We start from the raw sequence: 20817 nt of genomic DNA on the forward strand, positions 1-20817 counted from the left end.
GGTACAACCACCCCGCCTACATCAATGTGCCCCCAAAACGAGCTTGGATGAAATGTTAAACACACATTGTTCTTCAGACCAATTCTATTTCTATTCATGTGCTTTCATTCTTGTGGCTTCTGTACTGCTTTCCCCCACCACCACCTCCATAGGCGTTTCTTTACATCTTTTCTTCACATCTCCTAATCTCTCCCATTTCTATTGGGGTTTCACTTTAAACCATTTCACACCATGTCGGCACGAACCATAACGTGAGCTTCCCGCGTGCACGCAACATTCCATGTAAAATAAATTGTATACTTCATAACTGAGATTTACAGTTCACGTTACAAACGAGACAGATGTGGAAAGCCAGCAATTCCTGACACACGCTTCAGGATGGCAGCAGATTCAGAAACAAAGAATCGTGTCAGCTGACGCTTACTTTGTAGTAGATGCAATAAAATAAATGAAATGTGGCCATTCAGCATTCACAAGGAAAAAGTAAAAAAAACCCAACACCACCACCACAAGGTCTAGGTAGAAAGACACCGCTCGCCATTGCCTCAGGTGATGTGACTAAGACAATACAGGCGTGCGCTTCCCAAGGACAGACTAAATAAGTAGGGGCGGAAAAACACCATACGGAACGCGAGTGGGACGAGCACGAAGGACCCCCGGTACCAGGCAGAACCAGACCCCACCCGGCGCACCGCCGCCCGCCCCGGCGCACCGCCACCACCACGAGCAACGCCCGGCAGGACGCGGGCCCGCTCGCCTGCCACCGGCGAGGCGGCGGGCAGGGTGATGTGGCCGTCCCCGCCGCGGTCCCCGGGGCGGGGGGGGCGGCCGGGGCCGGGGGAGGGCTGCCGCCGCCGCCGCCCAGCCCCCGGGCGGTGACAGCATGCGCGGGGCCCGGCAGGGGCGAGGCCCCGCTCCCCCCCGGCCGCCTCCCCCGGCCGCGCCCGGGCGCCCCCTCTCTCCGGCCGGCCGCCGGGCCACGCAGCCCTCGGGGGAGCCGCCGCCGGACCCGGACCCACCTGAGCGGCACCTCCCCGGCGACAGGCCCCGCCGCCGCCTGCCCCCTACCCCGCCGCCGCAGCCCCTGCCCGGCCCGGCGACTGCCCGCAGCTACCGGCTCCCGCAGGCCCCGCCCCGCCCCTGGCTCCCCCCAGCGGCCGGTAAGAAACGTTAATCCCCCCATCCCGCCCCCCCGACCCCCGCACCGAGCGAGGCCCCTCACCTGCCTGTCAGCCCGCGGGGAGGGGGCGCGCGACGGCGGGAGCGGGCGGCGGCGGCGGCGCCCCGGCCAGGTCGGCTCCGCGCCCGCCGCTCTCCGCCGCCTCTCGCGCGCGCGAGCTCCGCCGCTCCCTCCCGCGCCCCCGGCGCGAGACACGCAAGCCCCGCCCCTGTCGCCGCCGAAGCGCGACGCCCCGCAGCCCCGCCCTTCTACGGCCGCGCGGCGCCCCGCCCACGGCGCGCGCTCACCAGCCGGGTTTCCCTTTGCCTCCCCCCCGGGGGCGGGCTGCTCCGGGCCCCGCCTCCCTTCCGCGAGCGTGGGCGTGGCCTCCGGCAGCCCCGGCCCTGCGTCACCACCTAGCGCGGGCGGAGGAAGTTTGCCTCCTCTCCCGTGCCGTAGCGGGGGCCCCGGGCGTCCCTCCCGCCTCCTCCTCCCCGGGCGGGAACTGCGAACTGCCGCCGGAGCACGGCGGCGGCCCCCTCGGCCCAGGTACTGCAGCCGGCGGCCCGCCGCCGCAGGGCCGGCTGGCCGGGAAGAGCTCTCCTCTTTCCCCCTCTCCCGGTGGCGGCGGGGCCGCAGCCGAGAGCGAAGCCGGCCCCTCCCGCGGACCGGCCCGGCGGGCGAAGGGCGCGCGAGAGGCGGCCGTTAGCGGTCGCCCGGGGGTGGGTGTTGCCTCAGGCAGTTCTCCTGCCGCCCCCCCGACCCGCTCCCCGGGGGGGACCCTCCCCAGCCTCCCGGCGGCGAAGCTCGGGGTCCCCCGGACGCCGAGCTGCGGCGAGACGGCGTCTGGAGCCCCCCCGAAGGAGCGGGAGGCGGCGGGGGCTGCGGGAGGCGGCGCGACTCTCCTCGGGTGAAAACCTCCCGCTTAGCCTGCGGGGTTCCCGCAAAGGCAAGGCCAAAGCTGGTGCGCTCAGCCCCGCTGCCGCCTCGGCACACTTACCCTGGGCAAGCTCCGGTTTCCCTGATAAACGCTCCTTCCTTAGGAGGCTTCCAGCCTGCTGTAACTGAGCCCTGCCTTCATCCAGGCAGACAGAGCAAATGACTTGCTCGGGAATCTTTCTAGTTCGATGTTTTGTGATTTCAAGGTGTAAGTAGCCAAAACCAATGTTGACTTCCTTAGCCGTTGTTCCCAGGGGAGACTAAAGGGAGTGGTTATAGTAAATTGGATAGGTCTGTAAGACTACACAAGGAATGACACAGTTACTGACATATAAATTATCACTATTTAAATTAATGTCTTGTTGCAATAAATACAGTAATTCAGACCTCTCGCAATGATGATAGCTGACATACATTCAGGTCCCAATAACCAGAACTTCCTTTTCAACTGTAGAAGCACAGAATCCCTTTTAAATTAATTTTTGAAAAATAATATAGTGCAGGTAAGTGCATGCTATACAACACAAGCCCTTCTGTCAAGCCTAAAATATCCCCAAAAGGGATACTTTACGTTGCTGTCTAAGAAAGCAGAAGGATGAAAATAGATACAGGCTTGCCCATGCCTGAAGTCTTCTGTCAATTTCAAATGTAAATGATTTTCCATTTAAAAATAAACAGTGTCAACCTGGAGCAAAACTGAAAAACAGAGAGCTTGAGAGCTTTAGATTTTTCATAGTAACTTGAATTAGTGTGTCAGCTTAATATGGTCTTACTGCTAGAAGTGTCATCTGTGCCTGTAATCACAATGTTTTTTATGATCTGCAGTTTGACAGATCTCCCACAGCTCTTAGAGAGTTCAGATGTTTTAGATTCCAGCCTGGATTAATTTCTTGTCAGTAATTGCATTTGGCAAAACTACAGGCTTTCTACAGTTACAATTGGACAGGCTGCTTTTCCCTTTAAGTCCCAAACCATTACTCTTGAGTTAAAAAGCCTGCTCTCTTTTCCTCACAATGACTAAAGTGGCTTTTACATAAATGATGTGGTTATAAATCAATCTGACAGGCTTTTAGAAAGAAGTACCCACATAAATAATTTACGATATTTGAGTAATATTTCTGCTAGGTCTGGTCTGCAGAACAAGCCTTTTTTTTTTTACTCTGTCTTTATAAATGTGAAACTAGTCATTCAAGAGTGGATTGTTCACTTTTTGGTTTTGTAACTGTGAGGTGTTACAGTTTCACACCTGGAAAAGAGCTGCTACACCAAACAAGTTGTTTCTCTTTTCCTTCAGTTCTACCTCTTGGTGCAATAAAACAGAGCACCTCTTACTACAAACTTAGCTCACTGTTTGTTGTTACAGGGATTTTTTTTTTTTTAATAATGTCATTGAAAGATTATTTGTGAAGGAGTACCGGTTAATCCCTTTAATGAAACATTTTCAATACAGAATTGTGGATTAATGCAAAGAAATTAAGTAATGCAAGAAATTAAGTAAGATTTAGAAAGCAAATTTATTTCAAATTTAGAATTATTTGGAATGATCTGTTTCAATGTGCTATTGATGCATTTTTAACTTATGAAACTTTGTGGACCCTTTGTAAAGCAAAAGTGACAATGGGTGCTGAATTTTAAAACAGTGAACGACATTGTGTAGGAGAGAAGTAATTTACACATAACAGTGTTATTAAGGAACATGTTTGGAGGAGTAACCAGCAAAATTTGAAAAATATGCAGTCAAAAACACAACAACACATGGATTAAACTAACCCATTTGGACTGGAATTAGTTGTAATTGCTAGGGAAGTAGGATCCTAAAACAACTTCAATAGATATAGTGATGTTTGATGAATTCATGACAAGTATATAAAGGCTGTTATGACAGAAAACTCAGCATAATGAGTAAAGAGATGAGTTTCTCATCCTGTGTTCCAAAAATGCAGGAACTGACCAGATAGGCTTCATTTCAGAGGTTGGATGTATTCAAACATTCTAAATAGAAACACTCCCCCAGAAATGCACTGTGTTATTCTGCCAAGCTTGTATAAAGATAAGGAAGAAGGAGCTTTACACTGTGTTCATTAAAGTGTTAATCAGTAAAGAGTGTAACCAGAATTAGTGTTTTCTGTGTTGTGCAGGGAGGGTACCATCATCCTAGACCTACCAAAAGTAAACATAGTACTGCCTGATAAATCTAAGGGTTCTATTTTGCTTTTGGAGCCACATATATAGATTCCACTGAAATAAGTGGGGCTGTTTGAAGGTACGTCAAATCTGAAATATGCTGTAACTGAGAACTTGGTATAGTGGTATTTATATGCCTTGAAAGCAAATATATTTAAACTACTGCAGATAGCTCACACTTTCTACGTTATACCTTTTTATTCTCTTGCTGCGGTGGTTTTACTACAGAATGTGGCCTGAATCAATACCAATAAGATGCATCAATATGGTATGGGCAAGGATCAGAGGCCACCTCTATTCTACAATAAACATCCAGTCTCATGACCTCCCTGTGCATTTCATTGTTTAACCCGTAAAACACTGAATATCTTTTTCTTCTGTTGAAGTTAGCAGAACGTTACCTCATTTTTCTCAAGCCATCAAGGTTGTTTGCCTAGAGATATTATCAGAAGTCAAAACTGAAGAGTTATATTGTATGCAATTTTCCCACAGCAATTCTGTAATCTGTTTTCCACTCTTTTTAAGCTGTGGTATAGAACAGGCCTGTCTTGAGTAGAACATCTTGTACTTAAAAGGTGTACATCTCAGCTCAGCGTTGGATAAAGCAACCTTTGCATAGCAGCTTAATCAACGGATAGTTTAGAGTTCCCAGAGGAGAGAATACTCCACAGAAATACATGATTTTTCAAGGTTTTTTTGTATTTTTTGTGTACAAGCAATATGAACCTTAGGTGAAATATGTGGTATTATCTTTGTGCTTGCTAAATCACTTGTTGCTACATGCATAGCTGTTGGCTCTCAGTGGGCTCAGTAGAATTGCATTTATTGAAAGAATATGAAAGAGTTTTGCTCAGGAAACTAAAGCTTCACTGTGAAGGAAACTTACCACATAGAGAAGAATGAGGTTGCATAAAAAGCTCTCTAAAAGCGCACAGTATGTTAAAGTCGTATCTTATGTGTGATGCTACAATTAATTTCTTGAAACAGCCATGTTCTAGCTGAGGGTTTCCCAAGTTGTGGTACTCACACAATTCACGGTACGCAAACTCTTTCAAAGTGATGCAAAACTGCCTGCTTCTACCTTACATGTGAAGAGAACAGGGAGCTGACACTCCTAGCACAGGATTAAGGCACAGTGGATGGTTCAAAAACCTAGTTTGTCAAGACAGAGGGGAACCGGCAGGAGACCAAAAGCTCTTTTTGGAGTAATGGGCAGTAGGGCAGACAGGTGTGTGAGGATGTGTTCATTTAGAAAATTAGAAGCTATGTTCATACTATCATGGAAGTTGAACGTGTTGCTTCTGTAACCTACCATAGAAGTTGAACAGATTAAATTCAGGATTATCTGTTCTAGAAGACTGGCTTATTTCCTACATGGGAATTGCTGTACACACCCAGATTTTTCTCAGCAGCTGCTCGGTTCACTATCACCATACAAAGAAATACCTACTTCTAGAGTGTTGTTGAAAATTAGTATTTCATTTCCCAAAACAGCCATTTTTCTGATTGTATACCTCATTTGTCCAAATTTTAAGCTTTTATATTATTGACTTTTTTTTTTAAAAAACAAGATCAAAATATGGTAGTAGCGAAAGCTGTTAAGATTCTTTGCCTGTTCTAGTCTATCAAGGCAATGTTTTGGAGCACAGTGCCAACACCTGTAGTCTTGTGTATGTTTTTTCTCAGTGATAAGAAAACTTTCTGAGAACATTACCAGCTAAACTGAAAATAATTCCCTGTAAATAATAAATAATGGTCACAGTCACAAAGGTAGTAGTTATAATTCCTAGGTGTCTTTAAGCTGATGATAAACTGCTTTTATCATCCTGCATGCAGAGCAAGTATATTTGAACTTTAATTTTTAGTATTCAAAGATGGTTTGAAAATACAGCTTTTTTTAACGCTGGTTTGTGAGTCAGGCAGTCTCCTAGCACTGTCCTGGCTCTGGAGGGTGTTTGAGGCTCTTTTGTACTCTAGTCAATGGCTTATTATCTACTTCAGTATTAATGTTTCATGTGAGTTAAAACGTTGTGGGGAGAGGGGGGGGTGAGGAAACAATATTCTACTGAAGAATGGAAGCGCTGTGCCTTCCTGAGCTTCTGGCTCTGGTATTGAGGTAGATTTAGAACTCCATTTGCAGAATTAACTTTTCTCCCTTCCAAACTCCTACTCTAATAATTTTGAAATTGAAGTTCTGTCACTTTGAAATGCTCTGACAATTGCTTTGAGACATAGGGCTTTGCTGTGCCGCACTTCACTGGATTGGAAAAAACCACCACATTGCACTAACAGAATATTTGGGTTAAACCAGGCTCACAGCTGAAGCAAACTGTTCCTACAGGCAAAGCCTGAAACTAAACTGGCATCATCTGTCTCCTTAACACAAGCTGTAGAGTAATACATAATCGGAATACAAACCACTGACATGTTGTTAAACTGTTTATTGCAAAGAAGCGTATTGCTGTTATTCTCTAGCGGCATCTGATCTGTTGGATTAAAACTGTATGATGTGAAGCTGTTTTCAGCGGAATTCTGTACTTCCTCGTTCTCAGTCAGAATCAATTCCCACATCTTATTCAGAGCTTCATTAAAGGTGTATCTCTTTAGAGAATTTAGACTGACAATGGTGCACACCATATAGAAACTTAAAGGATTTTAACACTGGTTTCAGTTAAAGCAATTTTGCTTCAAAATACCACCCACCTATTATGCATAAAGATTTGTGGCAAACTGGTAATAGGGCTGTGTAGGCAAATACACACATTTCGTGCCTTGTTTTTTCCCAGGGGCTTCATAATAACTGAGGTCTGATTTAGGCCGCTTAGAGTGGGGAAAAATGTAGTATTGTTCAAACTTTAATTCCCTCTGCCACTCACCACAGGTACTATTTTTTCTCTCTAATTGTCTCCCTCAGGATGCAATGGACTCTTTGCTTAACAGGGGCAATAGCCTGCTTAAATCACAAGTGTATCTCCTGGTAATATTAATTTCTATATGTTCTTTTCCAAAACCAAATGTATTTACCACAAATCGCAGCAAACTTTTGATTGAAACACATTCAAATGTATAAACACTGTACAATTATACAACTTTCAGACCGGAGATGAATAATCATAGCCAACCAAAATTAAGGAGAATTTTAGCTCCGCCTAACATAATTACAAGTGCTCATACTTGCCAACAAAACAACTAGTATCTGTTTTCTGAAAATTGTTTGCAAAGTTCTCGGCAAACTTTGGCTTCCTTGTTTAGAAAAACAGTTTGGTTTAAAAAGAGCTGAACTTGGACTAAAGTAGAAAAGCATAATACTAGCCAGGTTCTGACTGACTGTCAAATAACGCTATCTACTGAGGATTTTAGACTTTCTCAAACTGTTTTGAAACTCCAGGTGTCTTGTATATATATCGACTTGTCTTATGTTTGTATTGCATGCAAAAGTCTTAGTGATAGGCTACCAGTTGTACTCAGCATTTGTGCAAATGCAATAAAAGATTGCCTCTATGGGCTTAGAGGGAAGGGCTGCTCAGGCCCTTTGCGCCCCTGCGGTATAAGCTCTCAGCAAGACCACTTCAGCAGCAGGGTGGAGTGGTAATGCAATACTGGGTAGCTGTTGGATACTGGCTTGGAAAAGGGTGCCATCTACTGAATTATCGGTACAACTTCTTAAAATTCTTACAGGTTCTGTATGTTTTTAAACTCTCCATAGTTTATATGATCCCATCATAACGCAAGACAGTATGATTACAGTCAATAATCTAAAATGAAGGCTGACAAGTCAGAGTATAGATAAGTAAAATTTTAGAAAGTTGCCTCTGCTTTTTGTCAGAGTCTAAGTATTAGTGGATATTGAAAGTGATCTAGGAAGACAGTGCTGAAGAATCTGAAAGAGAGAATTATTTTTTTTTCCTTACCTAGAATGGTACAATGCATTCACATTTATCTAAAAGGAAGAAAAATATATTATGCTACCAGTTTAGAATAAGGACTCAAGGCATTATTACTTTTTTGTTCTAGTCTCTGATCTTATGCAGGATCCAGATGCTGTTGAATTATATTTTTTTTTACTAGCAAGGATCATTTATTTGCTCTTTAAATAATTGTTTCACTGATTTAATTTAATTTAGACTCACCCCTGTTGGTTTTATGGGTGGAAGACCAGAACAGTGCCTCTGCTTCTAGGATGAAACTAGCCATTTCTGCCTACGTAATATAATGTATTTAAGAAGAAAAGTTTTGGCAGTTCTGAAACAACGTTAGAAAGCAAATTTCCAGTTGGGGCTGCAGCAGTTCCATGGAGTGAGAAGTATAATATTACTGTAGCATCCAACACATCTGTTACAGAATATTGTTATACTTACTGGGCAGTGGACTTCAACAGCTTTTTGGCTTGTCTTCATACAGACTGTTAGTTCTGTTATCGTCAGTGTTTGCGTTTTCTCTTATCTTCAGGGATGCCTGAAAGTCAAGGGAAAGACAGCGAAAGCCACATCAGCAGCAGTAGTTCCAGCAGTGGCAATTCGGTTGCTTGCTTCGGACAGGTCAGTTCTTTTTGCCTGAGAGGGAAATAGAAGTTTTATGCTTGCGCTTCTGGAAATCTGCTCTGCATATTTACTCATTTTAAAGTAGGATACAGTAAGCCTGGAGTCACGTCCATTACCCTAGCTATGCTATACCTAATTGTACATTACATTTTCCTCCACGATAGCCTTGGCATGCCTCGAGTTATAAAAAATTGCTGTAGATTCTCCACAAAAGGTTTTTAATTTTGTTCCTTAAAAATGGGGCTCATTTTATTCTCTCTTATTCCCAGATGGCCTGGATCATGCTTACACACATTCTCAGTACTGGTTCAGAAAACTCAACTACTTTCAGCTCATAAAAAGTAATTTAAAAAAATTTTAAATAATTTGGGAAAAAGAAAACCATATCTGGACTGAACAGACCTCTTGGTGGTGAATTCTCTTCTCCATGATAGGCATTTATACATAGTTCCTGAATATGGCATAGGCATGTGCACTCTCCCTTTTTCCTTATGCCTTTTGGTTACAGGCTTGCATTTTAGTGTCGGAAAAAGACAAAGTTATTCCTTTAAGTTTAAATAGAACCAAATACGAATTAGAGAGGTTTCGCAGACGCTGGAACTTACATGGGGCACACGCTCTATCAAATTCTGTGTTCTGCTGAATCATAGGGCAGCCAATACATGTATACACAATATTTATGATTTAGGTGGTAAAATCTCTGTTCTGTCCCACATCAGAGCATAGCAACACAAGCTTTTTAGTGCTTGAACCCTTAAATATGCACTTAGGCTTCTCTAACCTTTACAGATTGTAAATTGTATTTCTACTAAGACAAGGAGCAAAAGTTACAACACTTTAGGCTTTCATTGATGCTGGTGTTATCCAATGATACCAGTGATGCTGGAGTTATCCAAAGGACCTTCCCTGCATGAGGGGAATTTGCTGAACGCTCCTCAAGAAGCTCCTATTTTGATTGCTTGCCTGAGCTGCTATCCTCCCTGCCCTGATGGCATATGGTGGTAGAATAAGTTTAAACTTCGTTGTTGGTGGTGTTTTTAAATACGCTTTTCTTGTTGGTCACAGAGAGATTATGTTTTATTTTTGAGAGGTAAAATATAAGTTTATATGTGTGTTCCTGGCAACCTTGACTAGGATTATGACTGCATTAAGATTTCAATAGGCCTGGCTTGTGTCAGTTCTTCTAATGTAAGTGAGGGTTATGAGAAATGAAAAAGAATTGCTACAGCTTAATAATTAATGTTTGTATACATATACTTCAAGAGTAAGAGGAAAAAAACCAATATAACGTGCAAATGTAATGCACACGCATGCCCTGAAGTCTTTCCTTGCCTGTTACATCCTGATTGTAAAAATGGATCATACACCTCTTGGAAGGACTGTACATGGAAAAATGGGATAAAGAAGCGATATTAGGAGAAGAGGGGGAGCTAAAACAGGGAGAGTGAGAAGATTTGCCTTACCTTGTTTTTGTCAAGTATCAATACACAGCAAGTGAATATCAAGCTATCCAGCATGCTCTTCGTCAGAGACTGGGTCCAGAATATATCAGCAGTCGGCAAGCTGGAGGAGGACAAAAGGTATGAACAAACATGCATAGATGTTTCAACTCACGTTTTTTTCCAGGAAAACTAGGGTAAACAAAAGTTACAATAATCCTTATTTTTTTGAAGTTAATTTCCCACTAGTAGTTTAATGTGCAGATATGAAAGCAAAGTCAGCATAGCATAAATTCTGGCTTTCACTGAGCCACAGGTTCCTTTTACACTTTAAAAAAAGACTTAACTTTTCAGTGCTTCATTCTTGAGAAGGGAATATTTATCTACTTGTGGAACATTGAGACGTTTTTCTTATTTTTTCCCAGAACGGGAATATATGAAGCACTATATAACATGGGCTGCATTTTACCCTCTGTAGTGCCCGCTAGCTCTGCCTTCCCATGATTAAGTCATATTTGTTGTCATATTAGCCCCCCCGTCACAGTTGCTGGGAGAGAGTGAACCTAAAGCTGCACCATCATCCTTCTGTTCACATTCTCTGACCCTTGAGCTTAGCTGGGTTTCCTCAGTGTAAGGTGATGTGTGTAATCCCTCTTTAAAATAAAGCATGTATATATATATATATATACACATGTGTATGTATTTATATCTATATATATTTATGTATATATGCTTTTCTTTTCAGGTCTGTTACATTGAGGGTCACAAGGTGATCAGTCTGGCCAATGAGATGTTTGGCTTCAATGGCTGGGCTCATTCAGTCACTCAGCAGAATGTTGGTAAGTATCTCTTGAGGATAAAGAGGTCTTTCCTCTTGTTTCACTGTGAGGCCCTGAAGGAAAAGTCTCTCAGATAAGGACCAGGGTGTCCATCCTAGAACTTGATCACTTCAAAGAACCTGGGGAGAGGCATGTGGAATTTCCAGGTGTCTTAGCAGTTGGCAAGAATGAGGGAAATTGAATAATAATGGACCTTCTGTTTTCTGTTTCATCTTGCACTGGGATATGTCATAGTCATTATTCTAAGTGTGTTTATGATTATTCTTGAGCTGTTCTAATCAAGTTTTCTGATCTCTATGGGAACACTCAGTGACTACAGTCAAGAGTAATTATAATTAAACTATTTAACACCCAGCAGCCCTTAGCCAACTTTCATACTCACCTGTAATTTTTATATTCTAACAAGTTAATATTCTCAGTTAATATTACCCTAATCTTTAGGGACCCATCTTTTTCTGCAGATTCTTCTTCTAGCCAGTACCTGGTTCTGAAATTTTTTACAGTAGAAAGCTTTGGAAAAATTCTTCTTCTAGAAAACGGTATTCAAGTGATCTTAAAGCTTACGCTTCTTTCATCTCGATAGCTGAAGTAGTACCTGCCAGAGGAGTATTGTCCTTGTTTGCAGATCTGCTATGCTTATACTGAAGGCTGGTTGTTGAAGTAGCTCGACAAAGCTGCATAAACGTACCTCCTTCCTTCCCCCCACCTTCAGAAATCTTTTCTTAGCTTAGGCTGGTAGATTCTAGACATAAACCAAGTTACTTCATTGGTTTCCATCTATTCTGTACCACTTTTTTTTCCCCCCTTTTCAGCCAAGAAAGGACTGACATCCTCAAACTTCTATCTTTTTCAAATAATGCCATAACAAGTCATTCCTTAGCAATTCAGAAACAGAGGATTCTGTTACGTTTCATTTTAAATTCCTGGGTAGAAAAAGGGCTGGCACCTCTAGCAGGTTTACAAAACAATTAAACAAATAGACCAGATTAGAGCTGCTGGATTGAGAGTTGTATTGCAACGTGTTAAGCTCTTCAGGCAGTCTGTCCTGGGTAAAACCTTGTGCAAAGTTTCACAAACTGGAGACTTCTAGTATATAATAGGAAAGAAATTACTTTTATAGACAACAGTTTACTTTTCCATTACTGTTTTTATAAATTGATACTTTAAATCTTTCCTTCCAGCTGAAAAAGTTGTTATGCTTTGAACATTTAGGATATGTAGCTGAATGAGAAGTACCATTTACAACTCTTCCTTCTTTCACATGTTTAAGTTTATACGTGTAGTAGCAGGGTGTGAGTGTTTGGCAGGTCTAGCCACTAATAACCAGAAAGTACCACATAACATGCCCAGAGCATATATGCAAGTCTCAAACTACAGTTAATATTTTGTAAGTCATGCTCCATTTTATAGAAGATGATACAGTATCTTGGGCATATTCAGCAAGTATGGTACAGGTTTATGAATGTCCTCAAAGGACAAAGTAAGACGTAAATGTGGGTCAGAAGTCTTTTGTATTATTTAGGATGTTACTTTTCCCTCCCCCAGACTTTGTTGACCTCAACAACGGCAGGTTCTATGTGGGGGTCTGTGCATTTGTGAAAGTTCAGCTTAAGGTAAGTGGATCTTTTTGTTTGCTCGGTCTATAGGTGAGCAATTGCCTAAAGCTGTGAATGAAAATTCATGCATAGGTCAGACTGTGGTTCTCGAATGCTGTATTACACCAGAGAACCTAGTGGTGTCCAAAACATTGACCTTGCTATAGAACAACCAGCTAAGAGCAAGTAATCACGCTTAGGAAAGCACAGCATCTAACAAGAAGTGCTGTATGTGCAGAAATTCCCTTATACTTACCATTTTAAAAATTGTGCTGCAGGATGGGTCATACCATGAAGATGTGGGATATGGAGTCAGTGAAGGCCTGAAGTCTAAGGCCTTGTCCCTAGAAAAGGCAAGAAAGGAGGCAGTAACAGATGGACTGAAGAGGGCGCTCAAGTAAGTGAAGATCAGTACCTGTACATTTTCAGAAGTTAAGTGAGAATTAAGTGTTATTTTCAGTCACAGTGAGTTCTCTTATTTCTCAGGTGCTTTGGGAATGCTCTTGGGAACTGCATCCTAGACAAAGACTACCTACGAGCCGTGAATAAGCTTCCACGTCAGGTGTAGTACTTGGGCTGTTGGAGCAGGGACTGCTAGATGGCTGCTGCTCCTGGTCCTTCATATTAAAAAGATTATAAATAATGATATCAATGCATCTCATCCCTGAATGTTTCCAGCCATGAGACCAATAGGCTTTGCCTGCTAGTTTGTGTGAACTGTTTGTTACAGAGTTCTTCCCCGACCTTTTACCACAACTACTGTAAATTTTTACTATTTGCAGTAGGCAAGGTTACTACGGTGAAGAAACAGTACCCTACTCAAGATCTCATGTGACATTTATGGCCATGCTGTCCAAGTGTCTCTGTTCAGTGCCAGTAATGCGTACATCTGCGTTCATAGCAGATCACATGTTACCATAGAAAGCACTAAACTGTTTAAACTAGCTCGTTCTAAGTGCCATTTTCTCCATGTGCTGCAGTTCTTAAGGCTGTTTAAGCTTTGTCAGTTGTAGCAACTCAGTTCATCGCTCTCATCGAGCCACTTCTGCTCTAAATGTGTATCAGCAATGATACCAGTGTCAATTCATGTATTCATCACATAGGTGAAACGGAAGTCCTTGGGAGAACAGAGTCTGTCAAGGCTGTGTGCATGTTCTTTACTGTATACTTTTGCCCTGTATAAGGCAAAAGCCAGAAGAGATCTCTCAGTTTGTTCTTGTTGTCAGTGGTAGCACAATCCAGTTTGCTATTATGAATTTTAAAAATCGGACTTACTTGACATATTCCCCTCATTACTGGACTTTTTTGGGAATCAAAAAAAAGGATGAGAGATAGCTGCATACAATGACACAATTGCCAATTGCTGTAATAGTTCATAAAACCACAGGCTGCAGGCAGAAGAGTAGCCAGACAGTACATCTATTATCATGTAACCTGCCCTAAAGCAGGTGCAGCTCCTCTGTGCATCCCTGCAAAATCAGGACTATATTTCATTTAGTCCTGAAGTCTCTCAAGCTGACAGCCTATATGTCAACCAGCGGGCAGCAGGAGAAAGGAGTGTTCTTCAGACTTTAGGGAGCTCTGGCAGAAAATAGGAAGTTTTTCCATGAGAAAGACTTCCTTCTTCAAATAAAGTTTTTGATATGCATAGCCCAGGATATTGTAGAAACAATACCAGGTGGGTCACATACCAATTGTAATTGGAACTTTCATTTAATTTTAAGCAAAATCCATACAGTAGCAATGTCAATATATATGTTGATAGTTGCTTTGTCCTTCTACTAACTGGTATTGAAACTCCACCAGGCCCTAATGCACATCACAGCTAGACAGAAAATGAACTCAGCGTGGTCCTTGTAAAAAAATTTACAGTGCACCTGTATTTCACCCCTCAGTGTTCATTGTTCTTGTTAGAACAGTTAACAAGTAGTTATTCTGTAACGGTGTTTCTGTACTGATGTCTCAAGCAAAGGTAATTTGTAAAGGTGGTTTCAACATTCAGTTAACAAAATTTGATCCTTCCCAAAAGAACACTGCAAAATGCTAGATGCATCTATGATACAAAGGGTGAACCAAACCATTTAGACTGGACTGACAACAACTTTTTAGCTGTTGCCAATCACTTCAAAGTTTTACCACAGAAGAGCAAAACAGGTAGCACTATTTTGTTTTACTACATGAGGAGTGTACAAATGGCCCTGCAAATGTCCTTTGCTTGACTTCAAAAAGTCTGTTGGTACCTGAATTTTGTAACTGAATTATGAGAGCAGGATGTAGTGGACTTACTTGGCTGCTGGAGGATGAGGAATAGCATTAGAAAGATCTACACTGCAATTTATTTGTTTTAAATACCTGATACAATACTACTGGCAAACTGTGGCCCTTGAACGTATGAAGAATTAGCATGTACAACTGATGTGTACTTGAACACTTACTTTCCTTGCCATAATATGGTTCTTATCCTTACTGAACAGTAAGAAGCCACATTACATCTTGCTTTGCTTTTCAGACTCCTTACCCCCTTAGGTTTCAGTTTGCAGGGGAAGAGCTGCAGTTACTTCTTTTACTCTGTGAAGCGCTAGGTCAAACAGTGAACTTTCTGAGGTAACCAACACCATGGAGAAATGCCTCTTGTGGAGGTCTTTGGTCCAGGGAGAGACAATGTATTGTGATGTACGTCGTCATCAGTGACAACCATAATTTAACCCTGTTCTTTCAGAGCTATCACAATTTATAAGTGTGTGCTGTGATGTAACACAGCAGTCTTCGTAGTATTAAAGTTGTCCTGGCGGTTAGCTGAGGTTACATCTCAGTAACCAACATTAATCTTGTTAGCTCCTGATGTGTGCCAGCTGGGGGCAGTAGGCTTCTAGGCCGTAACCTACCTTGCTGAGAGGAAAAAGTAAGCCTTTTACAACTGCTGATCCATAGAGTTTCATAGTAAAGTTGCCTTCACCGTACTAGGATTTACCAAACTCTGCTAGTCAGCCTAGAGCTGTGAGGCAGTTCCATCTAGCTAACTTAGCCTGTAGGAGCAGATCCAAAGTGACACCTCACCAAAAGATGGCACAGATCTCTGCTTTGCCAGGGTCATTGTCTGTTAGTGGCATTGCCACAAATTTGTACAATCACCGAGCCAAACCATCCCGTCTTTAATGAAAAGAGAATGGTGTACGTTTCTCAGTGACCTCATGATTGCAGAGCTGAGTAAAGGTCTGCCGTGCCTTTTACTAAAAAGTGTGAAAACGGAACTGGCCAAACCAAGAGACTCAGCAACAGACTTGTGAGACTGAGAAGCTGTAGAATTCTGCGTCGAGCAGCTGCAACTGTTCTCATTTGCAGAGAGCACAGTATGGGGAGACATGGGCTATCTGCCCTGAAGCGCTGAACTATTAAACTAACACAAAGTCGCATGAATTCAGTTATTCACTAACTGAATGACTTTGTACTGAAAATGCATTTCAGTTTTCTAACTTACTCTTCCACTTAGAGCAAACAAGCTAGGTTTTTCAACAGTACTGTAGAAAAAGCCTGTGCATACTTCATCGTTAACTTGATGAAGGAAATTTCTGAATATGTTTTCTGTTTTTCCTTTACTAGATGCCTCCTGAGTTAGATTTGGTCAAAGCTAAAAGAGAGGACTATGAGCCTGAAATAGAGAAAGCAAGATACAATGGCTGTCTGGAAAGGCAGAACGCAGGAGGGAGACAGCATTGTGAGATGGCATCTACTTGTAAGCCTGGTCAGACAGAGGCTGCTGTAGTGATGGTAGATCAGAAACAGCCAAATAGTTCCAGGTGAGACTGCTATTATAAATTTATTTTATAAGCTATATTAGAAGTTACTGTACCTTTTAAAACACGTGGACAGCCCAGTTTGGAAGATGCCATGAAATGCTAGTTGAGGAGATTTTCCTGGCTCTTAATTCTTTATGCATTTTTTCTTCATAAAATGTAATTGCTGAAATCCTGTTTAACTTTGTGCTTACTTGTGGGGAGGGGCAGAAATGCAGACTCCCTGGCTATTGAGTGTGATGCCACTTACCAGCGGAAATTGCGACAAAAGCAGCTACAGCAACAGTTCCGGGAACAGATGGAGAAAAAGCATCAGGTTCCAGTAGCTACTCCTACCAGCAAACAGGGTAAGACTTGGCGTTAAAAACTGACAGCTTTAACGATAGCCACCGGCAGGCATGTGTTACCCTCAATACAGGAGCCCGACCAGTTTCGTTTGCTTTTGTACTGTACTATCAACGCACCTTTGAGACCAGAGGAAGGAGGATTATCATACTCCCCCCCACCCTCCCCATGTTCTTAAAGTGGCAGGAATGTCAGCTCTAAAACTGCATCATTAAAACTGCAGTTTCCAGCCACCTTAAAGCTTCATGCAGCACAGCGGCTGTCGTCATTACCGTTAACATGCTGCACCTGACCTGAGACTGCAGCATTTCACTGAGGTGGCTGCAGGCAAATAGCTGTCGCGTTAGCTACTAATATGTTGCTCTTTATTCATGGGGAAGTCTGGAGGGCTGTGTGGCAAGCAGGAACTTGGGGATGGGGTAAACAGGCTAAAAACCAGTTTAGAGTAGTACAATTGCTCTTATCGGCCATCATCAGGTACTGTATCTTACCGTTCCACATACTGCTACCAAAACATAACCAGCTCTAGGAGAAAGGAGGGTACCTGGTGGCAGCTGCTGCTTATCATTTCCGACTGATGCTCTGTTAAGAAGGAGCAAAAGGGTTCTTCTGTATTTCTAATATTAATCTCTTCTTCTGTCACCTCCATCCAGCAACATCCAATCCTCCTGTCAAGCACAGCACTCCAGCAGCAGTACAACAGGAACTAGCAATAGAAGAGGAGTTCTTTGCAGGTCAGCCAAAAAGTGATGAGTAATCGTGTGTGAAATCATTAGCATTTAAATCAGCTCTTCAGAGTATGGCATAAAGGTAAAAGTTCTGAAGAGGCTGGAATAATAGAAGTGCAAGCATGAGTCTGATCTTAGCAATACAAACCTTGCTTGAGCGGCAGGGAAACGATGTCCCTCCCTACGAGGGGTTGTACATCACACTTTTCCGTAGAGAGTTGTTACACATGGTCGGTAATCCCTTTTCCTCGGGTGATATTGCACAGAAACAGAACATTTGGGGGGTGAGGGGGTGTCTTAACATAGCCGTGGCTATTTGGGTCACACTTACTTACACCACGGTGCCTGGACATTGCTTAAGTCCGGAGCACAAGGGGTAGTACTGTTGCCCTCCTGTGCACTGACCGAAAAGCAGCTTTATAGTCGCACTTTCGTACTGGCCACCACTTGTAGGAAAAGAGCGGGCTGGTCCTGGAGTTACTGTCATTCCTGTGGTACGATACCGTCGTCTTTGGTTTGATCACTTTTTCATTCGCTCTAGATGATGATCCTGAACTTTGGGACATTTCCTTGGAGACCATTGATCTGAAGATAACGGGTCACAAAATGGCAGACCCATCAGCTGGACACCAGACACCTGAAACACCCCGGGGACGTCATCAAATGACTGCTCGTAACAGGACCCCTCACAGAACCAATTACCACAAAGCTTCCGCTAGACTGGCGCAGTTGCAGCCATCCGCTACAGTGGTGAGCCACAGCAGCTGTGCCAGCCAGCACGCCCCAGGTACGTGCTACCAAAACACAACCGAGTTCTGTCTTAACACGGGCTCTTGGCTTTGAAAGCAGTGCTGTTAGATCAGTAAACTGGAGTGGGAGAAACATCCTCCTTTTCTTGGAGCTGGCTGCAGATGCTGCAGTAGTGGGCTAGGAGAGCTACCTGTTTTTTCCATCCAACTGTCCTATCAAGGAGGAGTTAGAAAAAGAATGGAGGAGCACTTTTAGAAGCAGAAAAAAGCTCTAAGAAACTTGCATTTCTCACTATCAATCATCTCCCTGTTTTGCAGAGTGCAGCCCCCACAGGAGAAGTCAAAGCTTGAAGAAAAGGCGGCTAGAACCTACGTAAGACACCTGGCGGTATCGTTACTTCCATACCGGATTACATCAGAAGACTGCAGTTGGCTGTTCAAATTATGTGAGGAAGTCTAATGCATTAATGGATTTTCCTGTATATTATGGTGAAGCAACGCAGAAGACTTTAATGCAGCCAGCAAGAACTTAAAGTCCTTTTCGGTTATTACGTGTTTCAGATGCCTTTTTATATAAACAAACAAGCAATCATTTGTGCTGCTGCAGCCCTAGACTTGTGGCTGTATTGCAAGCTGACGTTACACCTGAAATGGTAACAGAATTAATCTTTAAGATGAGATGCAATTCATAGCGTCTTTCTCTCCCAGTGTTGCATGTCAGCACAAAGAGATGGTCAGCCAGGCGGGGAGAAGGGTGGGCTCCGCTCAGAGGGCAAGGCCCGCACCCTGCGGCCGCCCGTTCGGTGAGGCTGCGGGTGTGAAGCCGCGGCAGCGCCTGCCTCTGACGCGCGGCCCAGCCGTTTGCCCTGTGCCTGCGCAAACGGGGTCGGAGCCCATGGCTCCTCCTCAGCTTGTTCCTCAGCCGGATCGGATGCCCGTGCAGCAGCAGCAGCAGCAGCGCACTCAGCTGTGCCTGCGCTACAGGGCAGCACGGGCAGGAGCGGGCTGGGACTGCTGCCCGGGAGTTGCCCATAGCCTCTCAGACAGGGTTTCCTTGGACGCTTTGTAAAATGAACGGGAGCTGCACTTTTGTTTTTAAATAAGCTTTCAACCCTTTTCGATATAAAAATAAACATGAAATTTGAAGAACAAACTATGCTTGTGGCTGTTCATGCCTCGGTACCCTTCGAACCATTACAACTCATTTCCTGTTTAACAAGCTCAAAGAAGCGAACGCGGTCTGACTACTGACAAGGAGGAAGGCGAAGAGCCCGCCCCCACGTCTGTGCAGCCTTGCATCTGCTGTAAGGTGGGCAACAGAAAACTTGTAACTGGGTTTTAAACTTCGGAGCAGAGCAACAGCTGTTCCTTCCAGTAAGAAGGTCAAAGAAAGAGTTTTTAAGCAGTATTTTGGACTGGATACAGTAGTGTTTTTCAGAAGTGCAGTGCTGGAGACCAGCAGGATGATTCTGCAGGACTGGAAGTTAGAGCTGGACCAGGAAAATTTACATGAATTCTTTGATCAGTCCAACCCCTAAATCAATGTCAGACTTGAGACAGGACCTTGTTCCTGGGCTTTGCCATCACTGCTCTATCTGGTCAAGTCTCTTAAAGCAGTGAAATGTAACTACATTAGAAGTATTCAGCATTTATTTATTCCTGGTCCTCCTACTTGACCTCCACCACTTAATCAGCCCTTTTTCTTTAAGAGATCCTCTACTTCCCTCCTCAACAGGACAAAGAACAAGGACTGACTTCAGTATGGAAAGACAGGACAAATAATAATTACCTGTAATAGACTACATCTAGCAAATAGTTTCACGTCACTGTACTGGTTTCTCTCCGATTCAGTGCTGCACTCAGAGCAGCTCGGGGAAGGAATACATACCACACGTTTGAGTCACGCGCTCCCTGTTGAAATCAGATACCTGTTAGGAAGGGAACGTGCAGGCATTCAGAATTACTGTTTTCAAAGCCGCTCCAAACTTTTACAATGAAAAAACTGAAAGTCTCAGATAAACACGACTGCGTCAGCCTGCTCAACGCTACAGAACCGGTGCAAACGCAGCCGTGCCTCCTCCAAGAGAAACCAGGGCAATAAGCCTCTTGGGACTGGTCCCTTCTAAAAGGGCAGTAAAAGCTACACTTGGAGCTTTTTTCCCCCTGTAAGGCCTTGAGCAGCATGACTCATACCAGAAGCTGTTCTTAAGATGGAAAGAAACGCAGCAGCAATTAGTGTTTAGAAATACCAAGTAATTTCTGCACGTCTACAGTTGTTTGAGAATGACCCCGTAAAGTAGTTCCACTCTTCTACTCTACCGCTACGGTTGCAAATTTGAGGATGGAATCCCTATTACAGAGCTACACGAAAAAGCTTGTTCTCCCCAGCACCTCAGGCGCACGTCCCTGCTCCCTTCCGCACCCGCCGGAAAGGAGCAGGACCCTGCCGTGCCCGGGACGGGCGCTTCCCCAGCCCTCGCAGCAGCCCCTGCTCCAGCTCCACTG

General features: G+C 43.8%; 1 protein-coding gene across 1 annotated transcript; it reads left to right on the plus strand.

The window, feature by feature from the left end:
- Positions 1-1581: 1581 nt before the first annotated feature.
- On the plus strand, positions 1582-19466 carry RAD52 (RAD52 homolog, DNA repair protein). Its single transcript, XM_082308519.1, has 12 exons — positions 1582-1708; positions 8732-8820; positions 10302-10403; positions 11008-11101; positions 12647-12714; positions 12975-13093; positions 13183-13258; positions 16297-16493; positions 16701-16837; positions 17489-17569; positions 18105-18350; positions 18631-19466. Exons 2-12 carry the CDS (start codon positions 8734-8736, stop codon positions 18687-18689), a joined length of 1266 nt encoding a protein of 421 aa, XP_082164645.1. The 5' UTR covers positions 1582-1708; positions 8732-8733; the 3' UTR covers positions 18690-19466.
- Positions 19467-20817: the final 1351 nt, after the last annotated feature.

Source organism: Platalea leucorodia, assembly GCF_965183815.1.
Source record: "Platalea leucorodia genome assembly, chromosome: 4".
Lineage (NCBI taxonomy): Eukaryota > Metazoa > Chordata > Aves > Pelecaniformes > Threskiornithidae > Platalea > Platalea leucorodia.